The sequence below is a fragment of the Dipteris shenzhenensis genome, chromosome 32 (assembly GCF_047967505.1).
Source record: "Dipteris shenzhenensis isolate YYH24624 ecotype China chromosome 32, Dip_SZ_1.0, whole genome shotgun sequence".
NCBI classification, from domain to species: domain Eukaryota; kingdom Viridiplantae; phylum Streptophyta; class Polypodiopsida; order Gleicheniales; family Dipteridaceae; genus Dipteris; species Dipteris shenzhenensis.
This window is the reverse complement of record NC_141627.1, coordinates 12,007,934-12,026,611: the sequence shown is the minus strand read 5'-3', so window position 1 is coordinate 12,026,611 and position 18,678 is coordinate 12,007,934. Positions and strand designations below refer to the sequence as shown.

General features: G+C 47.0%; 1 protein-coding gene across 1 annotated transcript in view; it reads right to left on the bottom strand.

The window, feature by feature from the left end:
* The window catches only part of LOC147880306 (uncharacterized), a 272,580-nt gene that overhangs the window by 195,336 nt on the left and 58,566 nt on the right, over nucleotides 1-18,678 (bottom strand). Inside the window, 1 exon segment of the mRNA XM_087370397.1 lies at nucleotides 2,927-3,143. Coding sequence (XP_087226523.1) covers nucleotides 2,927-3,143 — 217 coding nt within the window.

Genomic DNA, 18,678 nt, shown 5'->3' with positions numbered 1-18,678 from the left:
TGTGTGCCAGCTGCCTGGCTGGCCCCCTCCACTCCCCCCTATGTATGGGGCTGTGGGCTGGCCCATGTGGCCAACCAGATTCATCCCCCCCCCCCCCCCCCCCCACAACCCTATGGAGCTATATATAGGGGGGGTTTGCCAGCCTTTTGCTGGCCTCTGCTCCCCCGCCTTGACAAGTGGCTGTTTCTATTTCAGGCCCTTTACCAGGACCAAAGGCCCTTCCAAGTAGGCGCCTTTGTCCTCTACAGAACCTGCAACTGTTTCAGGCCTCTTTCAGCCTTTGGATCCTTACTTCTCGCTCCGTACTTGCTGTCCCATACCTCCGTACAGCTCCGTACTGTTGCTGGCCTCAGATCCTCTTGTCCTAGGTCTCCCTCCCCATGCTCTCCTCCTTTGGGGGCTTACAGATGGGGAGGTGACCTTTCCAACACACCCCCTCTCAGCTCTTGGATGGAACACTCGCGCCAAGGAGCTGGGTGCTGCTGGAACAATTGGAGGAATCCACCGTGTGATACTCCATCGCTGAAGACAGGTCTTGGACACTCCGTTGTTTAGTTCACCAGGGCTGTCCTCTTAGTGCTATTCTATATGCTATAGCCACGCATCCTATGCTTCAATATATCGGCCAATTGGTAGCGACTGCCATGTTACATGGCTTGCATATTCCTGGAAGTCGCCCTTTAGTATCTCAGGCCTATGAAAATGATTCCTTTTTTGTGCCACAGAATACTGAAAGGGACCTTTCTTCGCTTATGCAAGCTCTCTCATTGTATGGCCTGGCTGCTGGCTTTCATGTCAATTTTCATAAATCTCGCTTGTTGCCATTGCATTCTAAAGATTGGCACAGTCTGGTATGGCCGAGGGAAATTGTCCCACCCAATCAGCTGATACGTCATCTTGGTTATCCTCTGGGTTGGTCAATTACTCGTCGTCATTAGATTGATAGGATTCTTAAGAAAAAGCTGGAATATTGGAAGTTAGTGACTTGGCCATTGCATGTCAAGCTCCGAATTTTTCAATCTATTTTAGTGGCCTACATTCAATTTATCTGCCATTGATCTTTTTTACCAAAGGAGATCCTACATCCTTTATGTCTGCCATCATCGACATTTTCTGGCGTTCAAAGCATGGCAGGAAAAGCTTGCACTTTCTTTCGGTACAACAGTTATGTTCATCAAAATTGCATGGAGGGTTGAATATTCTCAATATTCATGTGCAAATTATGGCTCACAAAGGGAAAATGATGCTACAATTTCTACATGGTGATCACCCTTGGGCTGCTATGATACGCTACTTACTTCTTCAACTTACTACTACTGCTTTCGGCTATTGGCAACCCGCTCAGTGGGATTTTCTATTGGGCAGTATTGAAGGCAAGGTCAAAGGTTGCCCTATTGTTACTCAAATGTTTTTGGATTGGAAACATTTTCTCTCGCATCTGGCTTGGCATGGCCAGGACTTTTTGCAAAGTAACTCTTTGAGAGATCAGAGCATCCACTGGTCACGGGTTTTTTCTTAGCCATTGGGCTTTACAGGAGCCCAGACGCTCGTATTTTCTTAATTCAAAAGGGATTTCATCTGTTGCAGATGTCATTCATGATGATGGCATTTTTTTATCCTTCCCTTTGGCTGCTGGAAAATATGGTTTAGGAATGCACTATCGTCCTGTATGGTAGATCATAACTCAGATGCTTCAGCCATATCATCTCGTTCTGCCTTTAGAACTTCAAGACACGCTTCAAGATTGGACTCTTCTTCCACTACACTCATCCATTCTTCCTTTGAAGCTGTCTCATATTATAGTCTCATCTTTATATAAAGTTATGTTGTCTCCACCCTAGGCATCAGACAAGGCTAATCAGATTTAGTGTTTGCATCGTCCGGTCAAATGGTGGAGAAAAAGATTGAAACACATCTGGCACTCCAAGGTCCCTCTACAACGAGTCTTTCAAGGCATGTTCTATTGGGGGTTGTTCCATCTGGACAGCTTTTACCATGTAGACGTATTGCTCCAGCTATTTGTCGTAGGTGTTTAGCTCCGAGGGAATCTATATCTCATAATTTTTTGCACTACCCCCAGACACGGAGCTTCTTGGGCATCCTTCGGCAAAGATTGAGACTAAGATTTCCTGAGGCTTCTTTTGGAATGCTTTTTTGGTTGTTTGGGATCTATCCTCGACGGCCGGATTTTGAGTTATTCTTTACCTGGGTTCGCTACTGGGCACTCTGGACTCTCTGGAAAGAAAGAAACCATAGGGTCTTTGGTGATCCAGTTTTTTCTACTTCTGTTTTCTTCCGTCATTCTTTGCAGCAATCACTCTTCGATTGTCTGCAAACTCGCTGCATAGATCATGATGTATATTTGTCCTACATTGAGATTTTCTCTTGAAGTAATCTTTCAGCATACCAGTTTTTCTGGGATAGCTATCTTGTAATATAAAGCATTCAAAGTTTTCACTATTTTATTTTAGTTTTTAAAGTGAGTTGTGTGTGTATGTGTGTGTGTGTGGGTGGGGGAGAGAGAGAGAGAGAGAGTCATACATGGTCCGGCACTGGACATATATGCACAGATACAAGATGAATGACACATTTGCTGTTGTGTGAACTCATGTCTTAACATGACAATTGTAGATTCAATAAAAGCATGCCTTTTTGTTTTTGTGGCTGTTTTTGCAACAATAACTGGGCACTATCAAGAGGTTACCACTTCTGGATGTACGATGTTTGCTTACAGCCCTTCAGAAGACACACACACACACAGACGGGGGCAGGATATGATGAGCAAGCACTCTAGGCAGGTTGCCACTCCTAGTGATATACCATCATTTGCCTTACAGCCTAACATGCATGCATGCATAGAGACACACACGGACACACACACAAAGCCACGGGCAGGGGAGATGAACCTTCTAAAAAGGAAACTTACTTTCCATGGTTTATCCTCAAAAAGTATAGAGCCCATGTGTAGAAGATCAGAAAGTTCGTTGGCATTGATTTTTTCTTTTTTTATTACTTTAATCAGTTCTGCATCGCCTCCTGCATTTCTATATTTCTGTCTTTTGATAGCATCCCTCACAAGATTCCTCCATAAATTGTCTTTTGCAGAGAGAGTCCTGCTGTTACCCACAATCCAAAGGCAATATCTGCAATGTTTTCACATGACCATCCATCAAGGCTAATTTGTTTTGTCTTTCAGAATGGCAATACATCATCTGAAGTCATGCCATCCACAAGCTCCTTGTAAATTATACTTTATTGAACAAATTATACATCGAAAGATCTTATTTAGAGTACAATATACAGAGGCTTATTTGGGACATACATCGAAGAAATATCAAAACTTAAAGCAACCATATTTTGCAAAACTTGATTCTATCAAGCCGTGCCTTTCTTATCTGCCCTGGATGTTCCTAGTGTCTAAATGCCCCTTTGAATTGCCCAGCAATTATTAACCTGACATTCTTCTCTCTTTATCTGCCTTCATGCTCCTGTACTCTCCATCCCTCTCCGTCCCTTTATCTCAGCCTCCTCCTCCGCTCTTCTCCTCTTGCTGCCCTTCTGCCAATCCCCTCCCGCCCCTTCATCTCCCCAGCCTGCTCCGTCTCCCTACCCTCATTGGCTCAGCCCCCCACCCCTCATTGCCTCAGCCTCCACTCCTTCCCCAAGCCTCGGCTGCATTAGCCACCCCCACTTTACCCCACCAGCCCCCGCCATTCCTCTAATCCCCCCCCCCCCCGGCTGCTGGAGTGCACTCCACAAACCCCCACCAACTCCTTTTCTCCCTCCTGCCCCTGTTTGGGTGGCTCCTGCTGCCTCCACATTTTGGAAGCCCCCCTCCTCCCTTACTCTCCATCCCTGCGCTGCCCCTCCCTCCCTTCACTTTCCCTTTTCTTCCTCTGTGCCTTGGCTTCTCTTCCTTTCAACTAGTCCCCCCTTTTGTTACCATTTTCTATCACCTTTTCCCATGGGAAGGTACGTTTTGAAAGCTTCTCTTGTCTTGAAAACACATTTGATTTGGCGACGTTTGCCTAACATGAGGAACTCTCTTGACAGTTCTCTTGAATCCCACTTATATCTAAATCTCACTCTCACCTCAAGAAAATCAGTTGGCCGGGGGCTTTATTTAGGAACTTTAGACAAAGAAGTGGTAGAGTGCATTGTTGGCCTCAATCTCACCCACAAGCAAGTTAGGGACTGGTTGTAAGCGAGCCTCACTCTCAAGGGCAGCCACATCCAAGTCTTCACCGTTTATGGGCGAGGCATCTTCATTCTCGAGCTCACCTCTATGGAGAACACCTTACCTTGCTTCCACACAGCCCTCTATTTCTTGAAACCCACTTGGCCATTATACTTATATGGTAGCACGTCTTAATGGTCAAGGACATAGACACATTCCGCAATTGCCCATGACTATGTTTCCCAAGTCTTCCATGGGAGCCATCGGTTAGATTGGTATACATTTTGGCACGGTCCTAGCTACCCTTATTAATAGTTTTGCTTCTCATGGAGGATCAAGTTTCAAGAATCAAGGTGGTATTCTATGACCCCAACATCCTTCCTTTAGAGATCATTCTCCAGTAGACCCTCTCAAGCACCGAACATTGTCAATAGGTGCATGTGGCTGGTTTGCCATAATAGGGCCTCAAATGCACGGGGCATTGGCCCACCGTGCCAAAGCTTGCCCAATTATTCAATTCTTCCCCCACCTTGCAAAGAAAGTTAATTGAGAACAAGGTAGGAGTCTCTTCAAATCCTATTGGTCCCCCACCCCCCCAATAGATCCCTCCGATCGCCTTCTAACAGACCCCACACCTCTTGCCCAACTTCCCCCTTTCCACCCCAAGATCCTCGTATTCCCCCTACACATATTCTTCGAATATCCTTTATCCTCCAACCTAAGAAAGTTAATTGAGGGCGAGGTAGGAGTCTCTTCAAATTCTATTGGTCCCCCCCCCTCCTCGTTAGATCCCTCCTATCGCCTTCTAATAGACCCCACACCTCCTGCCCAACTTCCCCCTATCCACCCCAAGATCCCCGTATTCCCCCTACTCATATTCTTCGCTTATCTTTGATTTTCCAACCTAATCCTTCTCTCAAGCCTTTACTAACTCCATCCCCACCTTTCTCGCTCCTCTCCTATCTTGTTCCTCCCTTGCCCCCAACCTTTAGCCAGTTTCTCCCTATTATACATATTCTTTGTTATTCTTTAGCCTCCTCGTCCAATTCCCTCACTGCCGCACCCAAGATTCCCCCCTTATTTCCTTTCTTCTTCAACAGGAGCTCCTTTTCCTTAGCTCTCCAAACACTAGCCCTACATCCTCTTCACTCCTTAGCATGGAATCCATTTGTTCCTCGAGATTCCTTGCACAAGAATCCTTGGAAAGAATTGAGGGTCTCCAGCATACCTCCACCCTATCATTGTTCTTTAGGCAAGTAAGGGAGACATGGAAAGTGCAACTGATAAGCAACAACACTCCCTCGCTAGTTTCACTTATTTGGCTTGCCACAATGAGACATAAATACCCAGCTCCAGCTCCACATTCAATTATGACTTTTATCGGTGACCGGATTCAAATCTTCAAGCTCTAGCTCCACATTCAAATCATGAATTATATGGGTGACTGGATTGACACCAAGCTGAGCAATCATGGTAGCTAGGCTAGAACGATGTCCATTGGGAGCTTAGCCTTGACGAGAACTCTTTAAGATATCAATGAAGGGTATTTTTTCTCTTATCCAATTCTCATCAAGAGGCCATTCAGCATTTCCCTTAGAGGTATCAAGCAAGATATCAAATCTAGATACACACCAAACAATTCTAGCTTGCTTATCAAAGGGCCTAAGGATAGTGACTTGCAATCGGTCTCTTGGATTTCAAAGACAGATTATATTTAACAATTTGAGGCCATGGACAACATCCCGGCTTATTTGACCAAGAATGTCTCTACAATCTAGTTTGAGATCACTCGAATAGCCATCAAAGAAGCCTCTCGAGTCTCATCCCCTAAGGATGAAGTTAAGAGTCCATTGCCTCTCATCCCCTTAAGGATGAAGTGATGAAGTGAGGAGTCCATTGCCAACAAGCATCTTTGGGTTTCATACTATAACCTTGTGATGGGTAGCAATTTGGATTGACTTGTAGTCACATTGATGGCATCTAGCTCAACAATGTCTACACCTTGAACTCTATATGGAAGCAAGGTCACAATGATTTTGCAAGGCATCTAAACATCAAGGACACTTTCAAAAGACCTAGCCTAGTCTGCCAATATGGTTATTTGTGGGCTGAGAACCCTTTGAAAAACTTCACAAGTATGGTCGGCATGGCAGTCTAGGACACCTAAGCTGTATTTGCTTTTTAAAGCTTAATCAAACCTTCTAATTTTCTCCAAAAAATTGATAGAAATTTTTTGCTACATTGATTGTCGTGTTTCTTTGGTGACTATAAGTAGCCAATGTTATCACCGTTGGCCAATTGTCAACTTCTTTCTCTTGCTTACCTAGCATCATAGCCACTAGTGGACTGTTCATTAGGTCTGGAACTCCTAGGAATAGTATTCCCGAAATGTGTTTCCCAGCATTCTGGGTATTGGCTTGGTGCTGCCATAGGACAGGGGGTAACCTGTTTATCATCACCCTTTGCTGTGGGAGCCTCCTCTCAGCCCTCACCCATAGCCCTCTCTGCCCCTCCTTCTCTCAGCCCCCCTACTCTCATCCCCTCTTTCCTCCTCTCATTGTTCATCCCCCTCCTCTCAGTAGAGCTCTCTCCTCTGAACCCTCTTCTCTCTCTCAAGTGACGAGTCCCGAGTTCCTCACCCCCTTGCTTTGAATTTTGTAGAATACAACAAAATTTTCAGCCTTTTTTGCTGTCCCTAGTCTCTCTCCATCTCTTTCATCCTCTCTTTCAAAGGCTCCTCCACGTGGTATTGAGTCCGACCATAAGTCTCCTTGATGGTTGGGGGGTTGATCCACTCGTGAAATACGACAAAGCAAAAGAAGGAGCATGCAAGTGGAACTGTCGCTTTTGAGAAGAAACAAAAGTCGAGGCAAGACCAAATATAGGCTCATTTATTGGGAGTGAGGAGGCAAGGCATCTCCCCTTACACTTCAACTCCAATAGAGCAAAGGGGTGGATGGACCATAGGGTGGTGTGGCAGCCACATGGGCAGCACCTTGGCTGCATTGTGGGCAGCATGCTCACAACAAAACAAGACATATGGAGCTGCCACATGAACAGAAAAAATGCTGCCACATGGCACCACAAAGGTCATACCTGACAGGTCGGAGGGTCTTGGAGGCCCGGAGCTGTACAGATCTGCCACATCATCAGTAAGGGATTGGCACATCAGCAGTACGTAGATCTAGGAGCCTGGATCAAGGCTGGCAGATCACGGGATGTTGCCACACATGTACAGAATGATGGTACACAAGTATGGGCTGTTAGGAAATGGAGTCAATTTGAGTGACTTTTAGTGTGTTCTAGAGTAGTACTATACTACTTTATATCCTAGAGTGCCACGCGTCACTATGGGACTTATCCCATATACATTTGACACTTAGAGTGTGTGTGCCTATCCTATAAAGGCATTGTACTTTCTCATGTCAAATCATCAAGCCTCAAGCCTTTCTTGATCATGTAAGTACTTTGCTTGGTTGTACATTACTTTCTAGCATTATTTCAGTTCCATTATGTTTTCCTAGTCTTGCTTTTCTACTTTCCTTTCCATTCCATGTCTTGCATCTTCATATGGTATCAGAGCTAGGCTATCTTCCAAGAGGTTGAGGTAAGAGATTGAGTACATTGAAGCCTCTCTCCCTCATTCCCCTTGGAGGAATGCCTTCTCCAATTCCATCTTGAGCTCAATCTTCTCTTCCACCCTGAGCCTCACCATTGGATAGCTTCACCAACAAGAGATCGTCACATCAGCTCGTGCCATTCAGCTCGCCATTCAGCTTGTGGTTCAGCCCGCAGCAAGCAGCAAACAGTCCGCCACTTCTGCTCGCCTCTATGCCCGCAAACAGCCCGCCATTTCTACCCGCTTCTGCTCGCCTCTCTACCCGGAAATAGCCCGTCATCTTGCTGCTCTTCTACTCACCTCTCTGCCTGCAAACCCCCGCCATCCTGCTTCTCTTCTGCTTGCCTCTCTGCTCACAAAATGCTGCTGCTGCCCACGCTGCTCCAAACATAGCGCTGCTTCTCACATTGCACTGCTGCCCACACTCTCCTGCTTTTGCTCGCCATCTCCTCTTATACAGTTCCATTGTGCCTGCCATCTGCTCTTCCTCTTCTATAGCTTCATGGATTCGCTTTCCACCAACTCTCTCCTTGTGGACAAATTCAAGGGGGACGGATTCCCAACATGGCAAACAAAAGTTCAACTTCTTCTCATGAAGGAAAATGTTTGGAATGCCATCGAAGATGATGAAGCACTTGAAGCATCAACGGAGCCTCAAATATGCAAGATTTGGAAGCAACACAATTCGAGGGCCATCGCAATCAGCGGGCTTTGTCTAGATGATTCATTGATCCATCATATCAACTTCAAGTCCAAGGCTAAGGAGATTTGGGCACGCCTCAAGAATCACTTGGAAGAATCCACGTCCCAAAAGTCGAATATCCCTGAGGTGTGGGGCGAGGTCTCCTAGTAACGCCGCTAGCATCCAGTCTCTAGCCTGTGATCTGGAAGGGTGTGACCCAAAAAGATGCGGGCGAAAAGTGATGTGGAGCCCTCTAATTCCACATCTTTCTTGAGCTGCTGCAACTCGTCTTCTGAAAAAATGACGGTTCTTACGGCCGATGGAAGTGGACGGAGATTGGATGAATGGGGATCCATTCGCCAATCGATGTGAAAAGGCTGATTCCAACACTGAAAAAGCTCCGTCCGTGAATCTACTGCCCAGGAGGCCCTGAACGCGGATAGACTGAAGGGGGAGACGGAGGTAGGCTGAGGGGGAGGCGTGGGGAGCTGAGTTAGGAAGGAAGGGGGCGGGGAGGGAGAGAGGGGAGGCTTTTTTTTTTTTTTTAATAATAACTGAGGGAAAGGGAGGTCGAGGGAGAGGGGGGGGATAGGAGGGAGGGAAAGAGAGGTAGGGGGAGAGGAAGGAGGGGGAGGGGGAGAGGAAAGGAGGACGGGTTAGGAGGGAGGGAAAGGGAGGGCGGGGCAGAGGAAAGGATGGAGGGGGAGAGTAGCGGGGGGGGGAGAGGGAGGGCGAGGCAGGGGGGCGGGGAAGGAGAAGGGGGCGGGGGGGGCTGGCGGGGGAGAGGGAGAGCGGAGGAGAAGGGGGCAGCGGGGAGGGGGGCAGTGGGGGGGAGGAGAGGGATGACGGGGGAGGGGGCGGGGGAGGAGAAGGGGGGCAGTGTTACACTCAAGTCGAGGTAACATGACCTCGGAAGGGTCAGTCGGCATTTTCCTTTAAAGGATCAATGTTTGTATTATATTAGTTTGGGCTTTATGTAAATGATCAAAAAGGAATAAAGGTCAAGGTCCTTGGTGAGGGTGACATGGCACTAGACTAGGTGGATCTAAGGCTAAGGGACCTAAATGCATTAAATGTGCCCAGGGGCAAATGGTTTTAATGATATCCCAAGAGGATGCATTAAGGAGGGACCCTAGAAAGAAGACATGTGGCATACTAGATCCATCTAGGGAATTTTGGGGCTTGGTGGAATTTAGTAGGCAGGAGCTTCACATAACAACAGGATTTTGCTGAGAGCTTGCTACCACCGAGGTTGGTTGGGAGGAAAATTGAGGTGCCTATGCCCGTGAATCAAGAACCAGTTAGGAGCAAACAGATTAAGTTGTGTCATTTGGTATCAGAGCGTTCAGATTGATCACGAGAAGTAGGGCGGAACTAGCTAGAAGAGCTATGACCGTATGGTCGTTGTAACCAGACGTTGTCGCAGGAGTTGGAACTCTGGCTTTTAATATCCACGTTACGTGATGAGGAGTAGCGCTAGTGGTCACGGAACTAGCTGTTGTGAATCACGGCATTAATTGTTCACGGACGTCATCGTAGCGCTGGTCACGGTTTGGTCCTCCTTGACATCGCGTGAGGAATTTGGTTAGTTCTGAATACTGGGCTCCTTGGCGTCGCAGGGGCTAGCTGTTGTCATATTTACGTAGAAGCTGGCTGGCGAAGCAAAATATCAAAGTGCGCTCCAGCTGCGGAACATAGAGCCACTATACGGCTTTGCTGCGGGAGGCCGTTACGAGTCAAGAGGGCCCTGGGCCACACCGATTTGTTCTATGTCGATGATCGCGATATCAATTTCAAAAATGTCACTTTTGCAAAAATAAAAGACGAAGACTTTCCAGTTGAAGTCAAACTTCCTATCAGACATGGTCTATCTAGAGAACTGCAGCTTTATTTCGACAAAATAACGGAGCTTATAACGACTGGGGCTGATTCTGTGCTATCTAAGGATGTTTTGAGAAGTTTGGTAACTGATTCTGGTCTCCATCCTCTGGTCCCATATTTCATACAATTTATTGTAGATGAGGTTACTTGGAGTTTGAATGACTTAGCACTTTTCTGTTCACTTATGCGAGTTGCACACAGCCTCTTGCTCAACCCTCATATACATATTGAGCCCTATATTTGGAGTGGACTACAGGGACTAGTTGATCTCTTCATGCAGCAAGAATTATAACCAAGGAGCTCTCTATGCCTTCTAAGCTTTGTTGGAGCATATGCTTGTTTATTTGCCTCCGTGTTTGAGTCAACTTAGATTGCAGGAGTTTCCCTAGTATAGGGAAAAGCGAGTTTGGTTACAGTGTGATATATGCCTAGTTAGCTATAAATTTGAAAGTTGGACTTGTGATTTGTAATTACAGTTTCAAGCGGTGTTTTATTGTTTTTATTTTTTTTTTAAACACCCATTGACCTAAATGGAAGTAGAAGAAGAAGCTTCTAGGATGGATCCCGTAGAGTCCGGAGTCCGCCGGCCAACCCCGCAGGTGTCGCGCCCAGCAGGTCATACACTGTCTGGCAGAATTGCAATGTTAGAGGATGCCTTGCAACAGATTTTAGCGCAGCAGTTACAAACAAATGTAGGGCAGTCTGAGCTCAAGAAAATGGTGCATAGTATGTCTGCCAAACCATCTCGTGAGGAGAAATCTCTGATGGAACCGGAGTCCAGTGTTCGTATGGTCGAGCCTAGGAGGGCTAAGGTGCCTAATATTGCCAATTATAGGCCAGAAAAGTATTCTGGTCGGATGTCTGACCGTAGTTCCGATATCATTGAGACCTGGTTACACAAATGGGACGAGGCCTTCGCCATTTGTGAAATCAGAAATGATATGAAGAAAATCCGCGAGGCCACCCATATGTTTAATGAGGCAGCGGATAGATGGTGGATAAAACAACAGAAAGATGGAGTAGCATCCACTACTTGGGAGGGATTTAAAAAGGAATTTAGGAAACACTTCCTACCTCCTGACGAAGCATCCCGAGCTTGGGATTAGTATCGAAACCTTCGTCAAAGAAATTTATCAGTGGCAGAATACATTGATAAGTTCAGAGAAAGTGTAATGAAGGTTGATGAACCCCTACCTCAGTCCATCCAAGTAAAAGATTTTATCTTTGGATTGAATGATCGAATCAAGATGGAAGTTCGGGCTAAGTATGCGAACACGCTAGATGAAGCAATTGCCATAGCCCTGAACTATGAGGATGCAAAAGGGAACAGACCAAGTGGGTTTGTGCAGGTTGGGACTCAGTATGGGTACCCGAAGAAAACTGGGTTTAAGAAGAAGTGGATTAGCAAAGGGAGTGCCTCACAGCCTAGTGGTCAAGCCAAGCAGGCGAAACCAGTTGAGACTCCTAAATCAAGTACCACCATTGGAATGAAAAGAAAAGTAACACCAATGGCAGCCCGGGCTTAGTCGAAGTCTTCTTTGAGCCCAGGGCAAAGGGAAAAAGCGAGGAGAGAAGGCTTGTGTTTTGGATGCCTTCAACATCATTAGTGGAAAGATTGTCCACGAAACAAAGATCGTCGGATGGCTGAGATGGTAGTCTCAGAATGCGACGTGGAAATTGAGGGAAGTCCCAGAGCAGAACAGATGCAGATTCAGCTAGCGGGATCTTCTCAAAGGTCAGTACCTTTTTTGTTATGTGTGTCTGTTGCTAAGTTAGTAACTAGTGCACCTGATAATATCATGTCAAAGCCCGCAGCAATGGGGTATACAGCCTTTAAAGATACGGAGTTAATTAAGATGAAAGGACAAGTAGCTAATCATGAGGTCATTGTGTTGTTTGACTCAGCGTCAACGCACAATGTAATTAACTCCAAGCTTGTAAAGAGGCTGAAACTAAAGACTAGCCCATCTGACTATGCATATACAGTCAGGATGGCAGACGGAAGTTCAACTGAAGTATGGGACCAAAGGGTTACCCAGTTGGAGCTTCGAATTCAGGACTATGCTGAGAAGCTTGATTTTGAAATGACTAAGCTTGCTCATGCAGACATAGCCCTAGGTAAGGCTTGGCATTCTAGGAAGAATCTAGCCATAGATTGAAAAAAGCACATTTATCAATTCAAGATGAATGATGTGCTGTATGTCTTACGAGGTGAAAAGGATATACCTCAAGGACCGTTGGTTTCCGTGATGACAATTCGAAAAGCTCAAGAAGAGTTTTTGTTTCTTTGTACAGCATCGGTAGAGCCGATTGATGATTCTTCGGCTAGCACTGATGTTGCTCAAAATAAAGAGATGGCCAAGCTGGCTGATCAAATAGCAAAGGAGTTCTCTGATCGTTTTAGGGATGAGCTACCTTATAGGTTACCTCCAGAGCGGAATGTTCAGCATAAAATTGAACTAATCCCGAGGGCAGAACCTGTAAATAGACCTCCCTATAGGTTGAGTTTTACCGAAGAAGTGGAGGTACGAAGACAATTGAAAGAATACCTCAAGTTGGGGCACATTCAACCAAGTTTCTCACCTTTTGCTTCGCTAGTGATATTAAAGAAGAAGAAAGATGATACTTTTCGCCTCTGTATAGATTACAGAGCATTAAATAATATCACTATTAAGCACAGGTATCTGATGGCTTAGATCAATGATTTGCTAGATGCATTACATGGGGCCGTAATTTTCAGTAAGATAGATCTTAAGTGTGGCTACCATCAGATCCGTATTACAGCCGAGGATGTGCATAAAATCGCTTTTAGAAGCAAGTTTGGACATTATGAGTTTTTGGTAAGGCAGAGCGGGTGACACATTGTTTTTCATGTTAGGTAAGTAAGGCACAGCGGGTGAAGCCACCCGGACTTTTACAACCCTTGGAGATACCACTAGGTAAGTAGGAGAGCATTTCCATGGACTTTATTGTAGGTCTGCCTACGACACAAGGTGGGTATGATTCTATCCTTGTGGTGGTTGATCGTCTTACCAAGATGGCTCACTTCATTCCAACTAGAGAGTCTATTAGTGCCCCGCAAGTGGCGGATTTGTTTATTAGGCATATATTTCGTTTGCATGGATTACCCAAATCCATAGTGTCAGACAGGGATGTCAAATTTACCGGTCATTTTTGGACTGCAGTGTTTGAGACACTAAGGACTGAGTTGGGAATGAGTAGTGGAGATCATCCAGAAACGAATGGTCAGACGGAAAGAATCAACCAAATTTTAGAGGATATGCTTAGAGCATATGTGTCATTGAGACAACATACATGGGACAAGTGGTTGCCATTGTTAGAGTTTGCCTACAATGATAGAAAACATTCCTCTACAGGGTTCAGTCCGTTTGAGCTGAACTATGGTTATAAGCCAGCGAATCCAACTATAGTTGGAATACCTCAGAAAGTGCCTAGTGCCGCGAACTTTGTGGTTCAGATGCGGGAGATGCTAGCACTTGCGAGAGCTAACATCCGCCAAGCTATGGATAGAGCTAAGGCGTATGCGGATCAAAACCGATCCGCTAGAGAATTTAAGGAAGGAGAAAAAGTTTTTCTCAGAGTTTCTTCGCACTCTAAGTCTTTGACTGCAAGAGAGTGTGCTAAGTTATCACCTCGATATTGTGGGCCATGGTTAATTCTAAAAAGAATAGGCAAGGTAGCCTATAAATTAGAATTGCCACAGGGTTGTAAGATGCACCCAGTGTTTCATGTTTCTCGTTTAAAGAAATTTTTGCATACAGGTGACTCACTAATCGAGGGTGTTGTTTTGTTTCAGGAGATAGAGGATAATGCAAGACGCAAACCAACAGGAATCCTGGACCGAGGAACAATGCAAGTACGCAATCGGAAGATACCCACGGTGTTGGTTGCATGGCATGGTCTACCTCTATCAGAAGCTACCTGGGAATCCATATACCAATTACAGAGAGTGTTCCCAGACTTTATCATCGAGGACGTTGATGCCTAAAGAGGGAAGGAATGTTACGCTCAAGTCGAGGTAACATGACCTCGGAAGGGTCAATCGGCATTTTCCTTTAAAGGATCAATGTTTGTATTATATTAGTTTGGGATTTATGTAAATGATCAAAAAGGAAGAATAAAGGTCAAGGTCCTTGGTGACGGTGACATGGCACTAGACTAGGTGGATCTAAGGCTAAGGGACCTAAATGCATTAAATGTGCCTAGGGGCAAATGGTTTTAATGATATCCCAAGAGAGGGATAAATGATGCATTAAGGAGGGACCCAGGAAAGAAGACATGTGGCATACGAGATCCATCTAGGGAATTTTGGGGCTTGGTGGAATTTAGTAGGTAGGAACTTCACGTAACAACAGGGTTTTGCTGAGAGCTTGCTACCACCAAGGTTGACTGGGAGGAAAATTGAGGTGCCTATGCCCGTGAATCAAGAATCAAGTAGGAGCAAACAGATTCAGTTGTGTCAGGCGGGGGGGGCTGACGAGGGGGGGGGAGAGGTAGGGTGGGGAGGGAGAGGTAGGGGCGGTGGGGAGGGAGAGGGAGGGCGCAGCGGGGGGGGGGGGAGGGAGGGCGGGGAGGAGGAAGGGGAGAGGGAGGGTGAGGGAGGAGGGAGAGGGGGCTGGCGAGAGGGGAGGGAGAGGAGGAGCAGCGAAGGGGGGAGAGGGGGGGCAGCGAGGGAGAGGGAGAGGGAGAGGGGGCTGGCTGAGAGAGGGAGAGGGGGTAGTAGCTCACGGGGAGGAGCAGCAGCTCATGTGAAGTTTGCAACTTTGAATGAGCATTTGCTATTTCAGATTCACAGCTTGCTGAAACTCATCTTTGGCATGAGAGAATGGGCCATCTCAATTGTAGAGCTTTTGCAAAGCTACATTCACAGCAAATGGCAAATGATGTACCTCAAACTCACACAGTTTCCAAACATGTGTGTGAGGGTTGTCTTTTGGGTAAGATGCATCGGTTTCCTTTTCAAAAGAATTGTCCAAAACTCTCACAAAGGAAATTGCAGCTAGTGCACAGTGATGTGTGTGGCCCAATGAGGACAAATGCCATTGGGGGGTACAAATATTTCATGACTCTCATTGATGATTTCACAAGATATTGCTGGGTATATCCTTTAAAAGCCAAATCTGAAGTTTTCTCATGCTTTCAGAGGTGGCTGCATATGGTTGAGAATGAATCAGGATGCAAGCTTGTCACCCTCAACACAGATAGGGGGGGAGAGTATATGTCAAAGGAGTTTGATGCATTTCTGTCTTCACGGGGCATTATTCACTCATGCACTACTCCTTACACTCCTCAACAGAATCCTATTTCCGAAAGGAAAAACAGGTCCACAATGGAGATGGCCAGATGCATGCTTAAGGCCAAGTCTTTGCCCAATAAATTTTGGCTTGATGCAGTGATGTGTGCCAACTATGTGCTGAATAGATCACCTACACGGGCATTGAAGACTGTTACACCTTATGAAGCATGGGAAGGCAGGAAGCCTTCACTTTCACACGAGAGTTCTTGGGTCTCTTGCATATGTTCATGTACCATCTCAGCTGAGACATAAGCTTGATGACAAGGCAATCAAATGCATATTTATTGGTTACAGCCGGGAGAGCACAGGGTATCGGTTATATCAACCAAATACTGGGAAGATTATTGTCAATAGAGATGTAATCTTTGCTGAACATTCAGCTTCTCCTCTTGTGGACTGCAAAGCTAAGCCAAATGTTGACATGTTTGATGCCTTTGAATCTTGGTTATCTCTGCCATCCTCAGAAGAGGACTTTGACCAGCAACATGAGCCTCCTGCAGACCCTCCACCAAGCAATAATCAGCCACTACCCCATGCTGATTTGCAAGTTCACTATCATTATGTTCGGGAGCGGTTGTCAGCAGGAGACAGAGAGTTGTCCTATCTTCCCACAGAGGACAACATAGCAGGTATGTTTACAAAGGCACTCCTCGTCCCAAGTTCGAAGTCTTCCAACAGGCTTTACACTTGGTTCCCTTTGTTACATGATCTGACGTCCCTTGTACATTCATAGGTGGCTATATCCTTTTGGATGAACATGTGCCACCATGACTAGAAAATACTAAGTATTCTGAGACGTTTCCAGAGTACTTCAGCCCATCCCATGGAGGGGGGTTTGTAGGCCATCTCCTGGTGGTTCTAGTGATGCCCTATAGTATGTGCCTTGTAGGCATAAATATAGACACTTGTAGTGTTGGTGCCTTTTAGGCCACATAGGACACTTAGTCCTATGTGACACCTAGGACACTTAGTCCTAGGTCTAGGTACAAGTACCTTGTACTCCTTTTTTTCATCTATCCTAGTTGACGTGACGGCTAAGACTCGTGCGACTCTTTGCTACCTGCACTCTCTCTTTCATTTGATCCTACACGACACTTAGTCCTAGGTCTAGGTACAAGTACCTTGTACTCCTTTTTTTCATCTATCCTAGTTGACGTGACAGCTAAGACTCGTGCCACTCTTTGCTACCTACACTCTCTCTTTCATTCGATCCTACACTCAGCCCCCTCTCCTCCGCCCCCTACCCCCGCCTCTCAGCCCCTCTCCCCCATCCTCTCCCCCCGCTTCTCAGCCCCTCTCCCCCGCCCTCTACCCCAGCTCTTCAGCCCCCCTTCCCCCGCTCTCCACCCCCGCCCCCTCAGCCCCCCTCTCCCCCGCCCTCTCCCCCCGCTTCTCGGCCCCTCTCCTTCGCCCCCTCCCCCCACTTCTCAGCCCCTCTCCCCCGCCCTCTACCCCCATCCTCTACCCCAACTCCTCAACCCCCCTTCCCCCGCTCTCTACCCCCGCCCCCCTCCCTCGCCCCCTCAGCCCCTACCCCCGCGTCCTCCCCTCACCCCCGCATCACCTTCCTGCCACCTCCCACACTTCCTCTCCCTCCCTTTCAGCCTACCTCTCCCCTCCCCTCCTCCTCCATCCTCTCTCCCTTCATCCTCATCCTCACCCTTCTTCCTCCCTTCATCCTCACCCTCACCCTTCTTCACCCTTCATCCCCTCCTTCTGCCTGCACCCTCATCTCGGACTCGCCTTCACCCTCTTCCTTGCAGCATTTTAGTCGGACGGAGTTCAACTATGTTCGCGTTGGCCTTTCCACCTTGATTGACGATGGCTTTGCCTTCAGCCAATCCTCGTCCGCTTTCACCGGCCGCAAAAACCATCATTTTCTCAAAAGACGAGTTGCAGCAGCACAAAAAAGATACAGAGCAGGAGAGCTCGACTTCGCTCTTTGCTCGCATCTATGGGTCCCACCCTTCCAGGTTACAAGCCAGGGACTGGATGCTTGCCGCTCTACCTGGAGACCTCGCAAGGCACTTGTTAGATGTTCGTCTACTTGGGCGAGGTTTCTTCCAAATTGTTTTTGACTCCTCGGAGGTAGCACGTACAGTGCTTCAGGCTAGTCCGCTAGCACTGGGCTCCACGAGGATTTTTCTGACCCCTTTTTCACTAGGATTTGATCCTGTCGAGGAAGACAACCGGACAACGTCACTCTTCATCAAATTTCTAGGCCTTCCTCAAGTGTACCATCAACTGCTACATTCCATTGGAGCCGCCTTTGGAGTGGTTACTGAGATCCCCCCTCTCCCTGAGATGCCTACTTCAGCAGCAGAGTCAGTCAGGTCCGATGGGGTACCATGTGTTAGGGTCATTGTCTCTGACCCTAACATCTCGGATGGCCACATTATGCTTCAGTGTCCAGATGGCTCCTTTAGACAGAGTTGAGATTGCAGGGAGACAGGATCAATGTAGGATTTGCAGGACCCTTGGGCACTTTGCCAGAGATTGCCCAAGGAAAAAGAAAAGACCAAAAAGATCCACAGGTGCGCCTCATAGCTTCACCCGACCTGGACCTTCTTCACGACCAGTTCCTACCGCCTCACACGCTGCTAGACCTTCGACTTCACAACCAGGACCATCAGCCTCTTGTCCTGGTACTTCTACAACACGGACAAGACAATCAGCACGTCCTGCTTCGATCGTCTCCCATTTGCTTGTCACCACTGCCAGGGCCGCGGACCCATCTCTTTAGGCAGGAGACATCCCTGTCCTGGTTCCATGTGCAGATGAGACTGCACCTGACCCTATTCAGATGCAGGAGCGCTCATCTTAGGGAGAACCTTTCTGCAGAGGCCTGTGCTTTACGTGAGGAGAGTGACAGAATTGTGGCTAAGGTCATGCAGATCTTGCCACGTCTGCCTACACCTAACAGAGGTAAGGGGGTTATTGGTTCCACTCCTCCTTCCGCAGGGCTCCTTCGCACCGCTACGCCAGAGGTACTCCTTCACACT